The sequence below is a fragment of the Neophocaena asiaeorientalis genome, unplaced genomic scaffold, assembly GCF_003031525.2.
Source record: "Neophocaena asiaeorientalis asiaeorientalis breed wild unplaced genomic scaffold, Neophocaena_asiaeorientalis_V1.1 scaffold119, whole genome shotgun sequence".
Taxonomy (NCBI): domain Eukaryota; kingdom Metazoa; phylum Chordata; class Mammalia; order Artiodactyla; family Phocoenidae; genus Neophocaena; species Neophocaena asiaeorientalis.
The window spans coordinates 10,727,089-10,748,360 of NW_020175821.1; the positions used below are offsets into that span (position 1 = coordinate 10,727,089).

General features: G+C 39.4%; 1 protein-coding gene and 1 pseudogene across 9 annotated transcripts in view; both read right to left on the bottom strand.

Moving 5' to 3' along the window:
- The window catches only part of SMG7 (SMG7 nonsense mediated mRNA decay factor), a 68,111-nt gene that overhangs the window by 46,521 nt on the left and 318 nt on the right, over window positions 1-21,272 (bottom strand). For 5 of the 9 annotated variants that reach the window (XM_024732394.1, XM_024732396.1, XM_024732391.1 and 2 more), the window contains exon 2: window positions 2,368-2,506. The exons of 2 other annotated variants lie outside the window; for them this stretch is intronic. In XM_024732394.1, coding sequence (XP_024588162.1) covers window positions 2,368-2,483 — 116 coding nt within the window. In that variant the 5' untranslated portion in view covers window positions 2,484-2,506. Of the gene's footprint in view, window positions 1-2,367; window positions 2,507-19,118; window positions 19,250-21,272 lie in introns of all 9 variants that reach the window. 2 more of the 9 variants (XM_024732392.1, XM_024732389.1) reach the window with 2 other exon arrangements.
- On the bottom strand, window positions 11,486-12,740 carry LOC112391169 (60S ribosomal protein L3 pseudogene; annotated as a pseudogene).

Genomic DNA, 21,272 nt, shown 5'->3' on the forward strand with positions numbered 1-21,272 from the left:
CCCAGATTATTGGCTTGGACATCTGGGTATCTGACAAAGTGGGGGTGAGCAAGCAGACACTTAAAGATGAGTGTCAAGCACAGGGCAGACATCAAGACCAGGGATACAGTGTTGGAGTGATCAGCACAGCGATGGTAGTTAAAACCGTAAGAGTAAATGTAATTGCCCAGAAAGGCAGAAGGGTGGTGCTAGCTCCCTATCTTCATTTTTAAGTGGCAGCTAAAAGAAAGACAGCCCATGAAGAACACCAAGAAGAAACTACAGGTGTACGAGAGCAAGAGAAGAGTGGTATAGGGAAAAGAAGAAGATAAAAAGGAAGAGTATTCAACAATCTCAAAGGCAGTGGATAAGTACTATAAGGATTGGAAGGTGTGTTAGATTTGGTGAAATAAGAGTCAATGATAGCCTTGCCAGACAAAGAAAAAATGTCAAATTGCAGTGAGAATGAGGAACAAATGAGAGGGAGAAGTTTAAGGCAACTCTTAAGACACCGGGCTGTGAAGAGAAAGAGAAGGGGGCCATGGGTAAAGAGACGTTTCTTTTTTTCAATGGGAGAGACTTGAGCATGTTTAGAATGAAGAAAAGAAGCTAGGAAAAAGGAATACCTTGAAGATATAGGAAAGAACAAAACTAACAGAGCATGATTCTGGAAGAGATGAAAAGACATGAGAATATAAAAAAGACAGGAGGCAAGACTGGCTTTGAAAAAGAGGCAGGATGAAATTGGAGGAAGGTAAGATTAGACAGAAATACGCTAGGAAAATTTGGGAGTAGTGCAGGGTGGAGAGATGTCCAGAGAATTCACTGCTACATTGCCTCAAATTCAGAGATGAAGTAGGAGAATCAGATCAGTGTCTGAAACTAAGAGGGAGATTAACTGAGGAGAATGGTAAATCTCTGAGCTAATTACAAAATGAATAGGCAAAAGAACCTGAGAAAAAGTGATGAGTGCCATATGGATTAGACACAATGGAAAAATGTGAGGAAGAAGGTTCCCTAGCACGGAGAATAATGCCTGGCATGTCATAGTTGTTCACTAAAATGTTGCTGAATTAATGAATGGTAAAATGTGCATCACACTCAAGGCAATTTTATGTAACACAAAATGATACAGAATAAAAAAGACGCGGCCCTGAATCTGGATTCTTACATATTAGTAGTGCTACCTTGGAGTTTCTTTCCAAGAAACTTCAATTTCCTCATCTATAAAACAGGGATACAAACTCCCTTTCAGAGTTGCTATCAGGAATAAATAAGACAACAGGTAAGTTACATAAAAGAACATGAGTGATAACTCCTAGAGGGAGGGTTAATCTGACTATGACCTGAATACCTCAGTGACCACCAAACTACTTTTGCTAATCTAGTCACTGACAAAGGATCCTTTCTGAAGCAACACACTAGGTTGAAGAAGACAACATTCCAAGGTGGAGGTCAAAAATCCTAGATACCATCACATAAGGCTAAGTGACAAAAGAGAAACTGTTTGAATGTAATAATGACCGCATTCTAGTATGCACATAAAATAAAACCAGAGATTGATACATAAAAATTGCAAAGAATTTATGTTATTGTACTTTTTGTTTCTCCCCAAACATTAGCTTTGATCATATAAAACTTAAAAACTCACACAACTAGGAAGTGGTAGAACTTGGGTTCCACCCTGCAGTCTGGTTCCAAAGCTCATAAGCGTTACACAGTAAAGCAAGTCTTCTGGAATGGCCTGGCTATAGGTGTCACTGTCATAGTATCAACTTCTAGGGGCGACTAGCATTTCTCATTTAAAAGCCCCATCTCTAAGATCAAGCACCTTCACACTGTCATTTGAACTGATACAAGCTGCTGTGACAAGAGTTACCTGCAGAGGGCTTCTCTTATATACCATCATATACCTATTCTATAGGCACCTAGGAGGCTTGACTGCATCCAGGCTGACATATAGAACCAAGAACTGATGTTCCCTGCACTCAAATGAACTGCAATATATGTAACCCAAAACATAGGAATTTTTATTTTAAAGGATAATCTACAAGATAAAGTACATGTCCCTATGTTTATCATAAATATTCAGAGACCACATATATAAACATTTCTTAAATTTAAATGTTTAAAATTTTTCCTTGAACTATAAGATATAAACGCTCATGACAAAGTAAACATGCCAAAGTTCTTATGAAGCTACATAAGTTTAAAAAACAAACGAAAAACCCCAAACCATTAGCACTCCCCTCCCCCCATCCTGGCCAATATCAAATGCTTCAGAAAGCTTCTAATTCTTGTACTAGTGTTCATAGTATATGAATACTTTAACATATATCTCTAAAAGGAATACAAACATGTAGAAATCCCTTGTAATTTTCATCCTACCTAATATTACTTGATTTCAGATGCTCCTCTGATTTCAAGTTTCCGGTCCTCATCTGGGACTTAAATGAAACGTTTTCTCCCACAATGACTATCTGCAAGAACATCCAATTTCTCATAAGGTAGAATGGTTTAAGACATTCTAGATAGAGGAGAGGAGGAAAATATGAGTTAACCCACAATAACAGAGAACCCCCTTGAAGAAAGTTAAATTTTCTCTTTATTTAAAATGATCTAATGTCAAAGGCAAAGGGAAAATATCAAAGCTTTTTTTCCTTTTTATATTTAGTTTCTTTGGAATACACATTTAAAAATTCTGTTTTGTATATTTCTAAAATTCTAGTTTGGGATCAAAGTGTTATTCTAATCTCCCTCCCTGCCTGCAAGCTGAGTGATCTCTATAAGACAGAAACCAGTTACCCAGCAGGGCTCTTGCAGCACCAAGGTGAAAGTGCCCTGTAGAACACAGGAGCAGATGGTTGGTCCAAACTGGACTGCTTATGGAAGGAAAAACATGTAAAGTAATTAAACCACAATTATAGATGGTATAAATAATGCTTACATTCTAAGACCAGCTGAAAACGGCAGGTTTTAGATCTTCATTCACTCACTGAACAATGATTTGGTCATTTCTATGTACTAGATACAGTGTTAAGGACGAAGTATACAATGATGAACAAAACAGATTATAGTTCCTACCAGATTTAAATTCTAATGTGGACACAGACCAACAAGGAAAGAGGAAGCAGTAGAAAGTAGTGGTTAAAGGCATGGGCTTGGGTATCACGCTGCACTCAACGGCATGCCGGGAATAACTCAAGCCACAGGAAAGACATAACACAATTTCTTAGAGACATCAAGTTAACTCAAAGATCTGGACAAAATAAATTAATTATTATTGAATACTGATAACTGCTTACATTTAAAATTATTATGTAGCAGATTCTATGCTAAATGTTCTATACACCTGATCCCACAGAATGGGAATATAAAATGTAGTAGTTAAGTACCTTATATTCAGACTGCCTGGGTTCTAACGATGCTCTGCCACTTATTAGCTGTATAACCTTAGGAAAACTGCTTCTCTATGCCCCAGTTTTGTCAGGAGTAAGAAGGAGATAATAAAAGTACCTTCTTCATTGAGATGTTTTGAGGATTAAATGAGGTAACAGAAATAAAACACCTAGGATTGTTTCTTGTTAAATAAGCCCTCAAAACTGTTAGCTATTATTGTCATTATTATCATTATAGGTATTATTACTCTTCCCAACAATCCTAAGATGTAAGTGTTATTATCCTCATTCTAAAATGAGGATACTGAAGCTAAGAATGCACATTAATCAATTCTAGAATAGAAGACAAAGTTATTCATAATTTTTAACAATAAAACACCAGTCTTAAGAGAAATTTCAAACATGCAGGAGGTCTATGTGGACTTTGGCTCCATACTTCCAAAGCATGTGACTTTAGTTGTACTTCAGTGAAAAAGACTAGGAGAAAATACCTCATGACAAAACCCAAGCTCATTAGTATAGTCTCATGAATGCCATAGGGGTTTGGTTAAATATTATAAATGTTTAAAAGGTCCCTGAATGAAAGAATAAAATTTAAAGTGAATATATAAAGAAAATTAATAATCACTGGGGACCTAGGTAATCGACAAGTGGATTACATAAACCATTATCGATTTAATTTTCATAGCAACCTGAGGTAACTACTATTTTTCCAATTTTATAAATAAATAAAGAAACAAAGGCTCAGAGATTTTAGGAAATTTGCCCCAAATCACAAAGATAGTGGGGTTCAAATCCAGGTGTATCAGAATTCCAGAACCTAAACTTCATTTATTCATTATTCCATGATGCAATACAGACCTCAATTTTCAACAATTATAGCCTAAAAAAATATAGCCTAGCCTCACTGTGATTCCAACATCACACAAAACCCACTTTTTAAGTTCTTCTTTGCTAAACAAGAAGAAAAAAAAAAACCTCTTTAGTTGCAAAATGTACAGTAAATAACATACAATTCTATAGCATATTAACAAAATCAAATTACCAGCTGACTTAGGCAACAGATCCAAAGAAATTAAGAGTTTATACCATATCTGGCTCATATCAATTACACAAAAAAATATCTGAAAAGTTAATGACGGAATATTTTCCAAATCTGATGAAAGTTATAAAACCAGATATCTAAGAAGCTCAATAAACTTTGAGCATTTGAGCACAAAAGAAAACCATACAAAGGCACTGTAATCAAATGGCTGAAAAGCAATGATAAAGAGAAAATCTTAAGAGCAGGCAGAGAAAAATATAAAGATAAGAATAATGGCAAAATTCTTATCAGAAAAAATGCAAGCCAGAGGATAATGGAATAATATCTTTAAACTCGTGAAAGAAAAAAAAAGAACAAACCCCAAATCCTATCAAACTATAATTTTATATCCAGCAAAAATATCCTTTAAAACTGAAGGTGAAACAGATATTTCTAGAAACACAAAAGCTGAGAAAATTTGATGCCAATAGATCAATACCATAAGAAATATTAAAAACAAGCTCTTGAGGCTGTTAGAAAATGGTACCAGATGGAAACCTGGAACTACACAAAGAGATGAGGAGTGTCAGAAATAATAAACATGTAAGTAAATGTAACTTTCTTCTTCTGTTTTTTAAAAATTTATTTATTTAATTTTTGGCTGCGTTGGGTCTTTGTTGCTGCGCACAGGCTTTCTCTAGTTGCGGCGAGCGGGGGCTACTCTTCATTGCGGTGTGCAAGCTTCTCCTTGTGGTGGCTTCTCTTGTTGCAGAGCACGGGCTCTAGGCATGTGGGCTTCAGTAGTTGTGGCACACAGACTCAGTAGTTGGGGCTCGCGGGCTCTAGAGCGCAGGCTCAGTAGTTGTGGCGCACCGGCTTAGCTGCTCCGCGGCATGTGGGATCTTCCTGGTCTAGGGCTCGAACCTGTGTCCCCTGCATTGGCAGGCGGATTCTTAACCGGTGCGCCACCAGGGAAGTCCTACTGCTTCTTTTTTTAACCAGGTATAAGGCACCATGCTAAGAACTTTTACTCTGTTATCTAATTTATTCCTTCTCAAACCCTAGGAAACATATTATTTCCATTCTAACACTGAGGAAACTGGAATCAAAAGGTTAGATAACTTACCCAAGATCATACACTCAGGGCTGCCAGAAAGTAAAGGCCTTACTCTTAAATCACTATACCTTTAAGTGCTGTGCTTGGCTAATGCTCATATTTGGAGTATCAGGCTAAACTTTCTGATAATATAGCTTCACTTTTGAAAGCAAAGTAACACACTGACAAGGTAAATCCCATGAGAGATAACAGCTTTCGATATAAGAATTATCCTGAACATAACAAGAAAAAGACAAATAGAAAAAGTACCAAATTCAAATAGAGTTAGAAAACAAAACAAAACAAAACAAACCAAGGAAACACATGAAGACAAAAACAAGGCCAGAGCAAAGAGTCATAACAGACATTAGTAAACTGAAATACATTCATACATGCTTTGAATGAATATTCATCAAATATATGCAAAGATTCCACTATGCATCAGGCACTGCAGAGGCCTTAGGGATACAAGTGTTAGCAAAACAGTCCCTGTCCTCAATTAAAAAAAGAGTCTTTGGAGTTAAAAACAGAAACCTTTGGTGACCTGACCGAGTATAGTTTCAGTGGAAAGGTAGGGGTAGAAACCAGAGAACAATGGGTTGAGGGAGTCAGTATAGACCATGTTTATAAGGTGATAAATGGGGAAGATAAATATAGAACAAATGCTAGGGAAGGACAGGTTAAGGGAAGCTTGCTCAAATGTTTATGACAAAGCTCCAATTAAGGAGGGAAAAGGTTGAACATAAAAAAAGTCTGTGGGCTTCCCTGGTGGCGCAGTGGTTAAGAATCCACCTGCCAATGCAGGGGACACAGGTTCGAGCGCTGCTGCGGGAAGATCCCACATGCCAGTGGAGCAACTAAGCCCATGCTCCACAACTACTGAGCCTGCGCTCTAGAGCCTGTGAGCCACAACTACCGAAGCCCGCACACCTAGAGCCCATGCTCCACAGCAAGACCGCAATAAGAAGCCCGCACACGCAACGAAGAGTAGCCCCAGCTCGCCACAGCTAAAGAAAGCCCGTGATCAGAAATGAAGACCCAACGCAGCCAAAAGTAAATTAAAAAAAAAAAAAAAAGTCTATGAGATCCAGAGCAAAAACAAAGAAAACTACCTTAATAAGGAAGATGAGAAACTTTTCTTTTCTAAGAGCGACAGAGGCAAGGACTAGTAGAGGAAGGAACAGGAAGCAGATCAGTCCCACCAAAAGGTTTTTATTTTTATGTTCAAATAAAGACCATTTGCTAAGACAGTAAAACTTCAATAAAACAGCAAAAGTTTAACTAGTGTAAAGAAATGGGCAAAACTGGGGGGAAAATCAACTAATAGATATTGAAGTGGAAGACTGCATTTAAACAACTGGGCAGTCTGTAAGATTTTTTTTCCAGTGAGGCTATCCATAATACCCAAAGCAGCATATTTTCAGAATCATTCAGAGCAGATTTTCCTAGACAAGTGAGCTGGGAGGACAAGAGGACTGAGGATACTGGTAAGACAGGTTAAAGTAATATATCAAAAAATGGGCAGAAGAGCAAAAACAGGAGGAGGAAGAAAAGAAAAGAGCAGGAAGTGACTAATAGCGAAAAATTTGGAATCTACACTGGAAGTCCTGAACAGAGAAGCAGCTGGATTAATGCGGATCAGGCTGTGGTCAAAATGGAATGGTTGAATGTAAGAAGACTTTAGAGGTAGAAGAATTCTGAAGAATGAAGTCTAAGATATAATATGGACATACATAAAGGTTAATATATTAAAAAGAAAGATTAAGAGAGAAAAGAAGAGAAAAAGGAGAGCTGCATTTTAAAGAGTGTTCTAAGAAAACATCAGTTCTATGAGCTGTGACATAGCTTTGGAAACACCAACCTCTATCTCCCTCTTGGAGGTTCATAATACACATTAGCATGTTACAAACTATGAGAAGTCTTAAATAAAGAATTCAGTCTAACCCCGTATTTTGAAATTTATTTTGCCTTGGATATACTGAGAACCCTAACATATATGAATTTCCCATGTTCAGCGGAATACACTCTGGGAAATGCTAGAGTATAGGATAGACTTGTCTGTGTGTAATACAAGACATCAAGGAATCTGCTTCAAAAAAAAGGTGAGATCATGAGACCTTCAGTACTGATGAGGATGTACAGAAACAGGTACTTTTCAAACACTGCTAGGGCCAGAATAAACAGTACAAACTTTCTGGCAACATCTACCAGGCATTATTTCCCCATTGCTGCTGTAACAGATTACCACTAATTTAGTGGCTTAAAACAACACAAATTTTATTCTCTTACAGGTCTGAAAATCAGAAGCCTGAGTGAGTCTCGGTAAAAATCAAGGTATCACCATGGCTGCGCTGCTTTCTGGAGGCTCTAGGGAAGAAACCTAGTTTTTGCATTTTCCTTGTTATTGAGACTACCTGCATTCTTTGGCTTGTGACCCCCTTCCATTCCAACAGGATGTTATCCTCTGTGGTTCTTTTCTTTTCTTTTAAATTTATTTATTTACTTATTTTTTGGCTGCTTTGGGTCTTCGTTGCTGCACGCGGGCTTTCTCTAGTTGAGGCGAGCCGGGGCTACTCTTCGTTGCGGTGCATGTGCTTCTCACTGCGGTGGCTTCCCTTGTTGTGGAGCACGGGCTCTAGGTGCATGGGTTTCAGTAGCTGTGGCACGTGTGCTCAGCAGTCATGGCTCTCAGGCTCTAGAGCACAAGCTCAGTAGTTGTGGCACACAGGCTTAGTTGCTCTGCAGCATGTGGGATCTTCCCGGACCAGGGCTTGAACCCATGTCCCCTGTATTGGCAGGCAGATTCTTAACCGCTGTGCCACCAGGGAAGTCATGTCTCTCTGGTTCTGATTCTTCTGCCTCCTTCTTCCACAGTTAAAGGATTCTTGTGATTACACTGGGCCCACCAAAAAATCCATGATAATCTCTTTATTTTAAGGTCAGCTGATTAGCAACCTTAATTTCTTTCCCCTTGCCATGTAACATAATATATTCATAAGTTCTGGGGATCAGGATGTAGACGTCTTTTGGGAGGCGTGTTATTCTGCCTACCACGCTTAATAAAATATTTTGAAATGTGCATATCTTGTCATTCAAATAAGCATGCACAAGAATATGTGTGTACCAGGATGTTCATTACAGCATTTTTTAATAATAATAAAGTATTGGTAACAACACACATTTTCATTGTTAGGAATTCAGTTTAGAAAATTACAGTACTCCTGTAATTTTCAGCATGCTGATGTTTCCAATGATGCTTTAGATATATAATTATGAACATGTCTTTGATAAAATGTCAAGTGACAAAAGAAAGATTACAAACTATATAAATGAGAACAATCCCAGTTGTTAAAACTATATACATACATATGTTTATACAAGTATGCAAATGCTAATATACATATAAAAAAATAACTGAAAGGCTACACAACCCTGGATGGTAGGGTGACTATAAGTTCCTGTGTGCCTGGAACAGTCCAGATTTATGCCTGATGTCCCAGCAATAATTAGCACTCTCTTTCACTGTTATATGATCACTTTTAAATTTTTCTGGGTTTTGTTTTGTTTAAAACAAGTATGTATTACTTTCCTGGATGCAGAAGTGGCAAGAACCAGATCTATATTACACGTGAAATTTTTAAAAACTAAAGTAATTTTTAAGAAATATGTTTTCTAATATATTAATCTGCAAACACTAATCGTGAATCATCTGAATTATATATACATATTATACCACTTGACAGCATCAATGGCAAACAGATACCAAAAGGGAAAATTTTTCATTTTTAAAAGCACTGCCCAAGTGTGTACAGTGGACAAGGAGGGAGCAGATTAAGGCCAATGCCAACTCTGCCACTAATGAGGTACTCATTTTCCTTCTCTACAAAATGCCAACCCAGTTATGTAAGGTTATTGGATAGAAGAACTTAAGAAGACAATTATATAAAAGCATTCTGAAAAGTATAAAGCACTAGTAAAATGTAAGATGATACTCTTGAGGAATAAACAGCCTACTTCAGAGTTAAGACCTGTCAACTACCTTATACCCATTTAAGGCACAATTGCTGCCAACCAACTCAAAGACTACAAGTTTTAAGGTATATATTCATATTCAGAAATGCAGAAAATGAAAACAATGCATAAATTAGGCTCTTTACCCACCTAGAACTATGGTGGGTTTTATATATACATCTTCCCATGTAATTCTCCCAATACTTCTATCATTGTCATTTTATAGACAGGAAAATACAGAGCAAAGAGCTAAAACTAGAGAGGTTTAAGGTAACACAGCAGAGCTGGGATCTGAACTCAGGACAACCTAAATACAAATTAGGCCAATCTTAATTCAAAGGCTTTGCTCATTCAACTCACTACACTATGTCGTTTTCATAGGAAGCCAAAAAAAACCCCTGTATTGGTTTACAGACAACCTAATTAACATATTTTTAAATTAATTAACATATTTTTAATTAGCAAGTGACAAACATGTTAACATTTTCAGAATCTATGACCAATATGCCTTAACCTGAGGCAATATGCCTGAGTTGTGCTTCTTAATATTCTGACCTTTTTTCATGGAGAAGCAAAGCAAAACTAATGATTATTTTAGACAAATAATATTATTATTTCAGTTATCTAAACTAAGCAGAATTTTTTTTTTTTTTTTGGGCCACGCTGTGTGGCTTGTGGGATCTTAGTTCTCTGAGCAGGGACTGAACCCAGGCCCTCGGCAGTGAGAGCACAGAGTCCTAACCACTGGACCGCCAGGGAATTCCCTAAACTAAGCAGAATTTGAGAAATATGTATTTTAGATATTAAAACACAAAATTTTCACTTTAAAATATCTACACAAACTGTATGTGTGCAGAAGTACAAAATTTTGCAGATGCCCTAAGATACTTTTTATATTCAAATTCATCCTGTGGTGGTTCTCTTAGCACTATGCTTTTTATCTTTTCCCACCAGCAATAAAAAAATTTTCAAGTAAGTATACCTCTAACTCATCTTTTCTTTGAATACCATCTTCCAATTCCATTTTACTCTGATTATCTTATACCTCATCACCACACAGTATCTCAAAGAAAATTTGGTTAGTTGTTGCCTGGTGAAGAACTAAATAATAATTCATGACCTTTCTAAGAAGCAGTATTAGTAAAACACATTCTAATATACTATATTCCAACTAATACAGCACTGAAATAGTAGGGCTTTGGGAAGAGGAGGGATGGAAAAAGGATTCAACATGGTCAGTGAACCCATGGAGTTTTTGGAAATAGACTGAGGATATTAATGCATCAATACAGCAATTCTTTAAATATAATAGATTTCAGAATCATGCTTCTCACTTAAGACAGACACTACAGAAGGGAAAATTGCCATCAAGAACTGTGGGAACAAAATGTTAATGATCAAAAAGGGTCTACAACGGTTTTTTTTCTTTATGGCAGATTTGAAAAAGTTAAATCCAAAGAGACTTCACTTAATGTTCTGATCTCATCCCCCAATGCTACAGAACTCCTTTCCGCACCTCTGCCTTCCATGTTTGATCTCAACAGGTGAGGGATTCTATAAAATAAGTCTATAAACTCAAAGTTATTTTCAGAATTTTCATGTATTCATTAAAACTCCCCCCATAATAATTTAGTAATGTTCCAAACAACTAATTTTTGCCTAAGATGAGGCTACTGTCAAAAACATGGAAAGGAAATTTAAATATTTATGTATCTTAAAGGAAATACTGGAGGCATTACATAAATTTCTCATCTCTTCATATTCTAGTAGAAATATATACAACAAACATCAGCCATTTAAGTATAAATTATTCCCGTAAGACTAATGAAAGGTTTATTGAAAGAGAACCTTAGACTCCCAAAGGAAATGCAGAACGAGATTTAGAGTTCCTCCAACACACAGTCCCCAAGCATTTACTCATTCTGCCTGCTACATTCTTCCCTTCTTTTTTTTCCCCCCACTGGAAAATAACTTTATTGGATTCTACCAGCTGTATAATCTGTTCTGACATTAGGCCCCTTTTTCCTTTGCAATTCGGTCCTTCTTAAGTGGTCCCATGAATGCTTTCTTCTCCTCCACAGTCTGGAAGCAGCCATGGCCAAATTTGGAGGTGGTGTCAATAAACTTAAGGTCAATCTTCTCTAGGGCCCGCCGTTTGGTCTGCACCAGCAAGGACTTGCCAAGGGTGAGCACTTGCTTCTTGGTTCCCACCACGCAGCCTTTGAGCATGACAAAGTCATTGGTCACTTCACCGTAGTTAGTGGACAAAGCCACCCAGAGGGTTGATGCTCTTGTCAGACAGATCGTAATCAGTAAAGGCATTGTTCTTGATCAGTTTGCCATCCTTGATGAGGTAGCCCTGGCCAATCTTGTAGATCTTCTTGTTGATCTCGGTGTGGTGATGGTAGCCTTTCTGCCCAGCCTGAGCCACAGAGAAGGCCACCCGTGCAGGATGCCACGCCCCAATACAGGCAACCTTGTGCAGCCCTCGGTGGGTCTTACGGGGCAGCTTCTTGGTGTGCCAACGGCTGGTGACCCCTTTGTAGCCTTTGCCCTTGGTCACCCCAATGACATTAATCATCTCATCCTGCCCAAACACTTGGTTCACAGGGACCTGCTGCTCTAGCCTCTCTCGGGCCCAGTCCAGTTTTTCGGCCTCAGTGCCTCCGTTCAGCTGGATCTCCATGAGGTGGGCCTTCTTCTGGCATAGAGGAAGCAGGCGCATCTGGGTGTGGGCAATGACACGAATGACCTGGCAGTACTTCTTCATGCTGCTGAAGTCCCTCTCCAGCTGCTTCTTGCCATCTACATCCTGCCACTTCTTGCAGTATTTGGTGAAGGCCTTCTTCTTAGATTTATGCCAGTTCTTATAGAAGCGCGTTTTGCATTCATCACTGATATGCTCAGCAAAGATGGTCTTAAAGGTCCGGAGGCCTCGAGGTGTTTCCACGTAGCCCACAATGACCATGGGTGGCGTCTCCACGATGGTCACAGCCTCCACAACTTCCTTCTTGTTCACCTTGGACCCTGGCCTATCGACCTCCCTCACAATGTGGGTCATGCCAGCCTTGTAGCCGAGGAAGGCTGTGAGGTGCACGGGCTTGGAAGAGTCATCCTTGGGGAAGCTCTTCACCTTCCCGTGATGCCAGCTGCTGTGCTTCCGAGGCAGAAAGCCCAGGGACCCATGCCTAGGAGTGGAGAACTTCCTGTGAGACATCCTGCCGTCGGATGCTGCCGGTAAAGCTTCTCTTCTTTCTTTACCTGACTAACCCTACTCATCCTGTAAGACTGAACTCATGAGTTCAACTCCAGAAGCTATCTCTGAACTCCCAGGCAGTAAAAGTTCCACCTCCCTCAATATACTCATGGCATCCTTTGAAAACATTTACCTTGGTATTTACCACATTACAGCTACCCCTTGGTATCAGCAGGGGATTGATCCCCAAATGCTCAAGTCCCTTATATAAAATGGTATAGTACTTGCATATAGCCTTTGTACATCCTCCCCATCCTCCTGTATACTTTAAAGCATCTTTAGATTACTTATAATACCTAATCCAATGTAAATGCTATGTAAATAGCTGTAAATAAAATGTAAATGCTACGTACACAGTTGCCTGCACTTGGCAAATTCAAGTTTTGCTTTTTGAACTTTCTGAAAATTTTTTCCCCAATATTTTCCATCCAGTTGGTTGTATCCACGAATGTGGAACCTGCAGATACAGAGGGCCAATTGTATATTGAAATATCTGTGCAACATCTCCCTCAGGAGACCACTAGCCTAAGAAACAAAAACCAGTTCATTTGCCTTTATGTTCTTAGAGCCTAGCACTGGCATTCGTAAGTATTCCATAAATGTTTTGCAAAAATGAAACAAAGCATGAAAACTCTATTCAACACCCATTATGTACATTACGCATTTAAAAGTTGCTGAGACATGATCTCTATCATACTCAGTCTAGCTGCAGAGATAATTCACTTATATAAAAAAAAGAGGTCACTACAAATTTAAGAAATTATAAGTACCAAATGACTGAGAGACAGGAAATGCTACAGAAAGTCAATGACTGCAGAAATCACCCGGGTGGACATGAAATTTTCCCACAGAAGGTGAAACTTAAGAGAGTGGAAGATAGTACCTCCTGCAGGGGAAATGGCCTTGGAAGACAGATTAAAGCAGGAGTGGATAAACCATGTTTAGAAGACAATGAGTAGGTTACTCTAGCTAGGGCAGTTGACTCTTTTCAAGAGGTAAGGAGATATCATGTGACAGAGATAGACGAGGGTCATTTTATGGAAGGCCAAGAATGCCAAACTAAGGAGCTGAAGTGAGGGAAAGCCACATACAAATGCTTGTAAATAGAAGCAATGCAAAATTAATTGGAGGGGGTGTGTGGGGGGGGGACAGGTGGTGGAGTCTGAAGGAGAACCGGAATTTAGTAAACATATGTGAACTTTTTTTAAAGGCTGACCACAATTTTATGAGATCAATGTTCAATTTAAAGATAAAGAAATCATGGGCTTCCCTGGTGGCGCAGTGGTTGAGAGTCCTCCTGTCGATGCAGGGGACGCAGGTTCCTGCCCCGGTCCGGGAAGATCCCACATGCTACGGAGCGGCTGGGCCCGTGAGCCATGGCCGCTGAGCCTGCGCGTCCGGAGCCTGTGCTCCACAACGGGAGAGGCCACAACAGTGAGAGGCCCGCGTACCGCAAAAAAAAAAAAAAAAGGGAAAACACAGTACAGGGCACACTTGAAATTGTTAGCCATAAAGGAAAGGTAAGGAAGGACAGAGCTTAAAAGGAAAACGGGAACAGGAAAGAATTTTTAACAGAAGGCTGATATTGGTCCACAAAAGAGAAGACTAGTAAACAGAATAATTAAAAAGACTAAAAGAAGAGAGACAGCACATCTGAAATAAGGTTCTGGAGGAATAATATATAAGCAAGAGCAGAGGTAAAGAAAGGCATTCTGCAGGACTCAACTAGCCAAACTGTTTTTCCCTTTTCGAGACCTTATACCAGCCATCAAGTCTTCAGGAACTACCACTTCACATATCTCTAGTTCTCTGTCCATAACCAATCTTATGCAAGAAAAACTTAGAAAGGCCTGGCCTGAATTCTAATGTCATATATTAAATGGGAGTGAATAAAATTTTTAAAAATGTATTTGGAATAAAGGAGCCATGAGATGCCTGAAATGTCAATTTACCCAATAATCCACTTTTTAAAACTCCCATCCATATTTCAAAACCCAGATAAAATCTCACCTCCTCCAAGATACCTTCCTCACCCCAACTCCGTTGGAATAAAGTTCTTTTTCCCTAAACTTACACAGTACCTGTTTCTCTATCATATCACTTACCAGTTCATCCCCTATTACAGTTACTTAAATGTCTTTCTCTAGTATCTTTGAGTTTCCCATAGGCAAAGCCCCTATAATTGTGCTCTGCATATAGTAAGTGCTCAATAACTGCCAGTAAAATAAAACACAACTTTTAAAAAAATATGTTTAAAACTTGTACAAGTTTCTATGGGTGAAGTCTAAACATAGTAACTAGCCTACTACTACCGAAGAGAAAACTGCTAAGAGAAGCCTTGGAAATAATCCGTGGCTTTAAGGAGAAGAAAAAAACATGAATCTAAGTGAATCTGCACCCACAGGGAACTTCTGGCAACATGTGGAAACATTTTTGGTTGTCACAAATTGGGGAGAATGATACTGGCATCTAGTGGGTAGAGGCCAGGGATGCTGTTAAACATCCTGCGATGCACAGGATTGCACCCTGCAACAAGGAATTATCTAGCACAAACCCTGAACAACACTGTTACTTAGTCTACCTGAGATTCCTAAAGTTTTCTTAACGGAGTCACCTACTCTTTCCACTGACTTAAAAACTGGGTCTCAGGGAAGGTGAAAACAACCTGCCTACGCAGCTCCACTTACATGTTAACAAGAAAGGAGTTGGTTACAAGTTCTCACTTACCATGTGACATGTTTGCCAAAATGCCATCCCTGTATTTTTCTGTAACTGTTGATTAGCCCTTCTTAGTTATATGTAACCTCCTAGATCACTGTTAAGTCTATCCACAACAATTCAGCAACTAAATTAAAATATAGCTTGATTACAAAACTTAAATGGCAATATGTGATGACCATCTGCCAAAATACCCACCTACAGATGAACAATCCACCATCCAAAAGATATCTGCTTAATAGTGTATTCTCTGAAAAAGATCAATCAGTTAAACAAATCCACCTAAACTTTCAGGTACTCATGCATGCCACCAATAACAAAAGTCTGAAAGGCTAGCCACGTTTAGAGATGTAGTTGGAGGCTGCAAATGGTATTTCTCCACCATAAAACAAACTATCCCTTTTCAAGGCTGAACTCCCCTTCACCCCAAAATTGCCTCATGACAAACTTGCTACACTAGTGGGTCCATATCTTATTATAACATATCTTACAAAACAAAACAAAAACTCAGCAAATGCTTCATCTACCATGAAGGTAAAACATAGCAGCTGTTAGAAAGCAACGAAACACAGGCTAGGACAGGAAGTATACATTTTGAATCCAACCGAAACCACAAGGGAGGCAGAAATTAACTGCTAAAATAATTTAGCCTGTTAATATCCAAGCAGGTAAAATGCTATTAACATTATTATAACAAAAAATAGACTTATAAAGCCTCAAGAGAAGGTCATTTTTTTTTCAAACAATTTTCCCATGTTTGGTAAATCGGCCATGTTTGGCTGATTTTCTGGGACCAAAGCTATTTTAAATCCTGGGCATGGGAGTGGGAAGGGGCTGGATGGGTCAGGGGGCGACTTCTCAACCATGTGAATTAATATCAGTGTGTGCTATAGGACTTCTTGAAGCTTCTAGCAACAGTGAATATCCAGTCCAGCATTACCAGATTCTTCCAGAACCTGGAGCCCACCCTATTTAGTATATTTATTTCTCCCAAATGATCCCATGACCTTGTTCGCCTCCCCAGGCTAGAATAAGACTCTGCTTGTTAATTTATCCAGTCTCATCCCCTCCCTTTACCTCCCTCTGTCTCAAGATTTACAGTGACATATTTTATCTTACAATATACTGGATATTTTAATTAGTACTTAAATGACAGCCATTTTTCTGCTGTCTCAGAAAAACAATCTTGTGGATGTTATATTACTTCTACTTCTGGTAACAAAGTTTCTGACAAAGAAATGTGCAACTGGAATGCACCTCTCCACCCACAGAGGTATCATGCAAAAAATTTCTAACAAAACAGACAATTTGTAGGCCTTTCCTGTCAGTGGTCTAACGCCAGGGATCAACTTCAAGTGGATCCCACAGGAAAACCTTCAGCATAAAAAGAAATTAAAGATAAAAAGAAGAGAACACTAGAGGAAAGAGGGAGGGGAGTATGAACAGTTGCCTCCCACAGTCACAGCAGATGTCATTCAGTGGCACCGGTGCCACCTTGTACCATCAGATTTGACCTGCTTGATATCCCCTATGGCTATGATTATTCCACTATCTCATCTTCCAAAACAACTTCAATGATACCTTTCCTGTATGGTACTTCAATACTTCCCCCACCCATTTTTCCAACTTTGACATGTTAATTTCCATATTTCTATTCTTTCAAGTGCTATTCTCTTAAAGCATGAAATTATACCTCACCTACTATCTTCTCTATGGCCTATTCTCACCCTTCTTCCACCCTTCTCAAATGAACTATATTCAATACACCCTATTCTTTTACTCAACAAAGATGTCCAAGTCTTTACAAATCTTTCCATTTTATCATAAATCAAAAGAGAAAACACTTAAATTTTCTTCAATCCGAGTATTAAATTTCCAATGTTATACAGTCTAGAAGCCCCAAATTTAAGACCATTTCTTATTTTTATAAAATATAAGAAAGTATTCTCAACTTAATCATTTGGATAGGAGTCTTATTGGGTCTCCTATTTCAAAAAATGACACTTCCCTTCTAACAAAAAAAATTTCATCATCCTTTCTTGCCCAGAACATCACCCATCCAGAGGATAGGTCTCCTCTCCTTTCATCTATGCTCTACTTCTACAAGTCAAGACCAATTCAGTCCCCTTGCTGTTGAATTCCCTCTTTCTTTGTCTTACTGATGCTTCTTACTGCACATCCTCATTTCTCACTCTTTTGAAACTGCCATCTTACCACCCCACCATTTCAACACCAGACACCCCAGCTCATTTACTCTAAGAAATTAATTCAGCTGAGACAAAACTAATTTTCATCTACATGAGGGAAGATCTGTAGCTGTGCAGTCTAAAAATTGCCCAGTCATGGTTGTACACCGCTGACAAAGGTAGACAACAAAACTCTTCCTAAAGTGAAAGTCACAAAGAAAAACTGCTATACCCCCAACCACGCTCACTCAGCAATACCCAGCATTCTCCCTGGGTTGTCTATAAAAACCAATGGTTCCATATGCATCAAAGAAAAGAAAGTGAACATAATGCTTCCCTGAACATAGTCTCTAGTCTCTCACAGCAGACTTTATTTTTTAATACAATTTTTAAAGGTTACTTTCCATTTACAGTAATTACAAAATATTGGCTATATTCCCCATGTTGTACAATACATCCTTGAGCCTGTCTTACACCCAATAGTTTGTACCTCCCACTCTTCCACCCCTATACTGCACCCCACTCCACGCCCACTGGTAACCACTAAGTTATTCACAGCACTTTACTGGAATGATTATCTAAAGAAGAGAAAGAGGGAAATTCTGGCTGGTGCAAGCCTTACTTTATTATCTCTTCCCATTAGCCTCAGACTACTATTAGCCCTAAGACTTGCTTTATTTACTTAGGATAGATGAACAAGATTGAGAAAAGACTGGCTCTCAGGAATTTTTAAGTGATTCCACATCCTATGCCTGTTCAGTTTTGCCTATTCAACTTTAGCTGGAAAATTTAGGCTAAACATTGTGTTCATTCTTATTCTTTTCTCCCTCCTTCAATGAACTAAATTCATCTCAAGGTGTCTACTACTGATTCCGCAACCTAAGGGTAAGTCTTCCTTACCATGCTAACTTTAAAAACATAAGATACATTAACACAGAAGCCTCTCAAAGCCAACTGATCTTCCCATTAAAAATACCACCACTCAAAAAAAAAAAAAAATACCACCACTCTCCCAATCTGCTTTTCATTATACCTTTCCAGTCCCACGGCTACCACCTTATTTCTAACCCTTAACTGCCCACTACACAGATTCATCTTCCTAATACATAGCCATGAACATGTGATTTCCCTTCTAAACAAATCATCTCAGATTCTCCACTGTCCACCCATTTTAACCATAAACTACAGACCATAATATTCAAGATACTCTCAAATATGGGCACCTGATTCAAATAGGCTTTCCCTGACCACGCTTGTTTATAAAAAAACAGCACATCCCTATCTTGCTTTATTTTTCTTCCTAGTACTTTGTCACCACCTGGTAAACATATTTATCTGTTCATATGTTCATTTGTTGTATCCTTCTATTAGAAAATACTTTCCCATGTTCACTCTTTGGTTCACCACTGAATCCTCAGTGCCTAGAGTACAGTAAGCTCTCAAGCCATACCTGTGGAAAGAATGGATGTCACACAGTATAGCTGATCTGGAGTTAGAAGACCTACATTTGAGTTAGAGCTTCCACAAACCAACTATATGATCCTCAACAATTTTAACTTCTTTGGGCTATACTTTCTTCATCTGTAAAAAGAAGGGGGTCAAACTTAATAAGATATGAAACTCTTAAGTTTTTCCATCACCTTACATTCTTGTTTAACTGGACTGAATACCTCCCCCAGCACCCAACCCTCCTTTCCATATATCTCTGCTCAGTTTCCTTACATTTGGATTCCTCCTTCTCAATACACACTTCTCACAATACTGTTTATCCTTAAGGTCCATTTTAAGTGCCATTTTCTCCTTGAAGCCTAACAAACTGTAAACTCTGCAAGAGGAGGGTGGAGTTCTCACTGTTCTACTCTCAGAAGTTATTATAATGCCTCCCATATAGGTGATCAACAAAATGACTGATGAATCATGTGTATGAATGAGAAAATAAACAAAGGAAATTTTCCTGATTCATCTCAATTGCTCAGGTAATCTCTTGCCTTTGGACTCTTATAAAACTGGCATCTTTCATGATCCTTACCATATTTTACTTTCCTAATATATACTAATCTGCAAATTCCCTAAAATTAAGGACTGTCCTGATAGTTTCCATATCTCCTCTCTATAGCATCTATCATACATCTTTGCCACAGTTGTATTTATTAAGCTTATCTGATATGTTAAACAACAAAGGGATAATAAAGGAGAAAAAGGACTTCGATATACAGGTATCATTCCAACTACCCACTGTACAGTTATTGAGCATACATGATGTGTGTTATTAAACTCAGGCATTCCACCATACTTGAAAGATCTCATCATTCCCTCCTCTACACACACTGCTTAATAAAACGATTACTACTTTCAAAAGCAGAATAGCTACCCTCATGTATCACCTAACTACAAACCTTCTCTTGAAACATACATGCAGGGATCCACTCACATATCAATACTTTCACTTCACTAAACAGCTAAAGTGACTTTTCTGCTCATTTCAGACTTCTACCCCGTCCAATTCCCTCCTCCACAAGGTATGAAACCACTTTTAAAGTCATTTTCCCATAAGCCTGCCCTTCTTAGTTCTGCTACTGAAAGACAAAAAGGACCCGTTTCTGGATCTTCCTTCCCCTTTTCTAAGCAGTGGCAACTTCCCAATTAATCCCAGGCTCTGACAATCTTATTTTTCTCTGTCATCAAGATTTTGACCCTCATTTACCTCTACCTCCAAGCTCTTATTCTGCATCCATGGAACCTTCCTAGCTGCACAATAGCTGGTGCAATACGCTCTCGCCACCATGTACTTGGTTCCAATGTGTCTGCATCTTCTTCCTCCTACAATGTGTGTCAATCGCCCCCTTAACCCTCCCCAGATACACATCACATACTTTCTCACTCTGCACCCATACGTCACTCTACCTCGACATACAAGTTCCTTACACCACTCTAATGAATCCACACGACTCTTAGAATGGTATCTCCCGACTGCACTGATTCTAACCCAGTTTCTTCGGGGGAACCCAACCGCATCCGTAATGCCTCCTTCTTTTCTCACTTCCTCACCCATTCCCTTCTTTATGCCCTCCACCCGCACTCCGCCAACTAACTACAGATGACATTATTCCTCAGTACTTCCAACCCCAGAATGAAGAACAAACTCCAGCTTCCTGCGGTCTCCCCCTCCTCTAGTCCTCCCTCCCCGGCCCCACACACACCCCAGGTGTGCAGACTTCCACCTTGTCTTCTCCCCATTCATCGCTCCAGTCAATCCCACACACCACGTTTCCCCGTCACCGGGATCAGACACCTCCACACCCACCTCCACTCCGGGTCGCCGCCGCCTCCCCCCAACCCTCACTAGAGAGCCCGCGACCCGGGGCGCGCGCACACACACATTCTCACGCTTCCCTAATCTCCTTCTCCTCACCGAGACTAGCCGGCTCCGCTGGAACTCAGTCCTGCTCGCAGGGGCTAGGCACCCAAGTGTGTGCCTGCTCCGCCCCCTCCCGCTGATCCTCGCAGCCCCCGCCTCCCTGCCCAGGAAGGAGAGAACACAGCAACTCCCCCGCCACCCCGGACATACCACCTCTGTGTCTGTTGCTCCATGCCCCAACCTTCG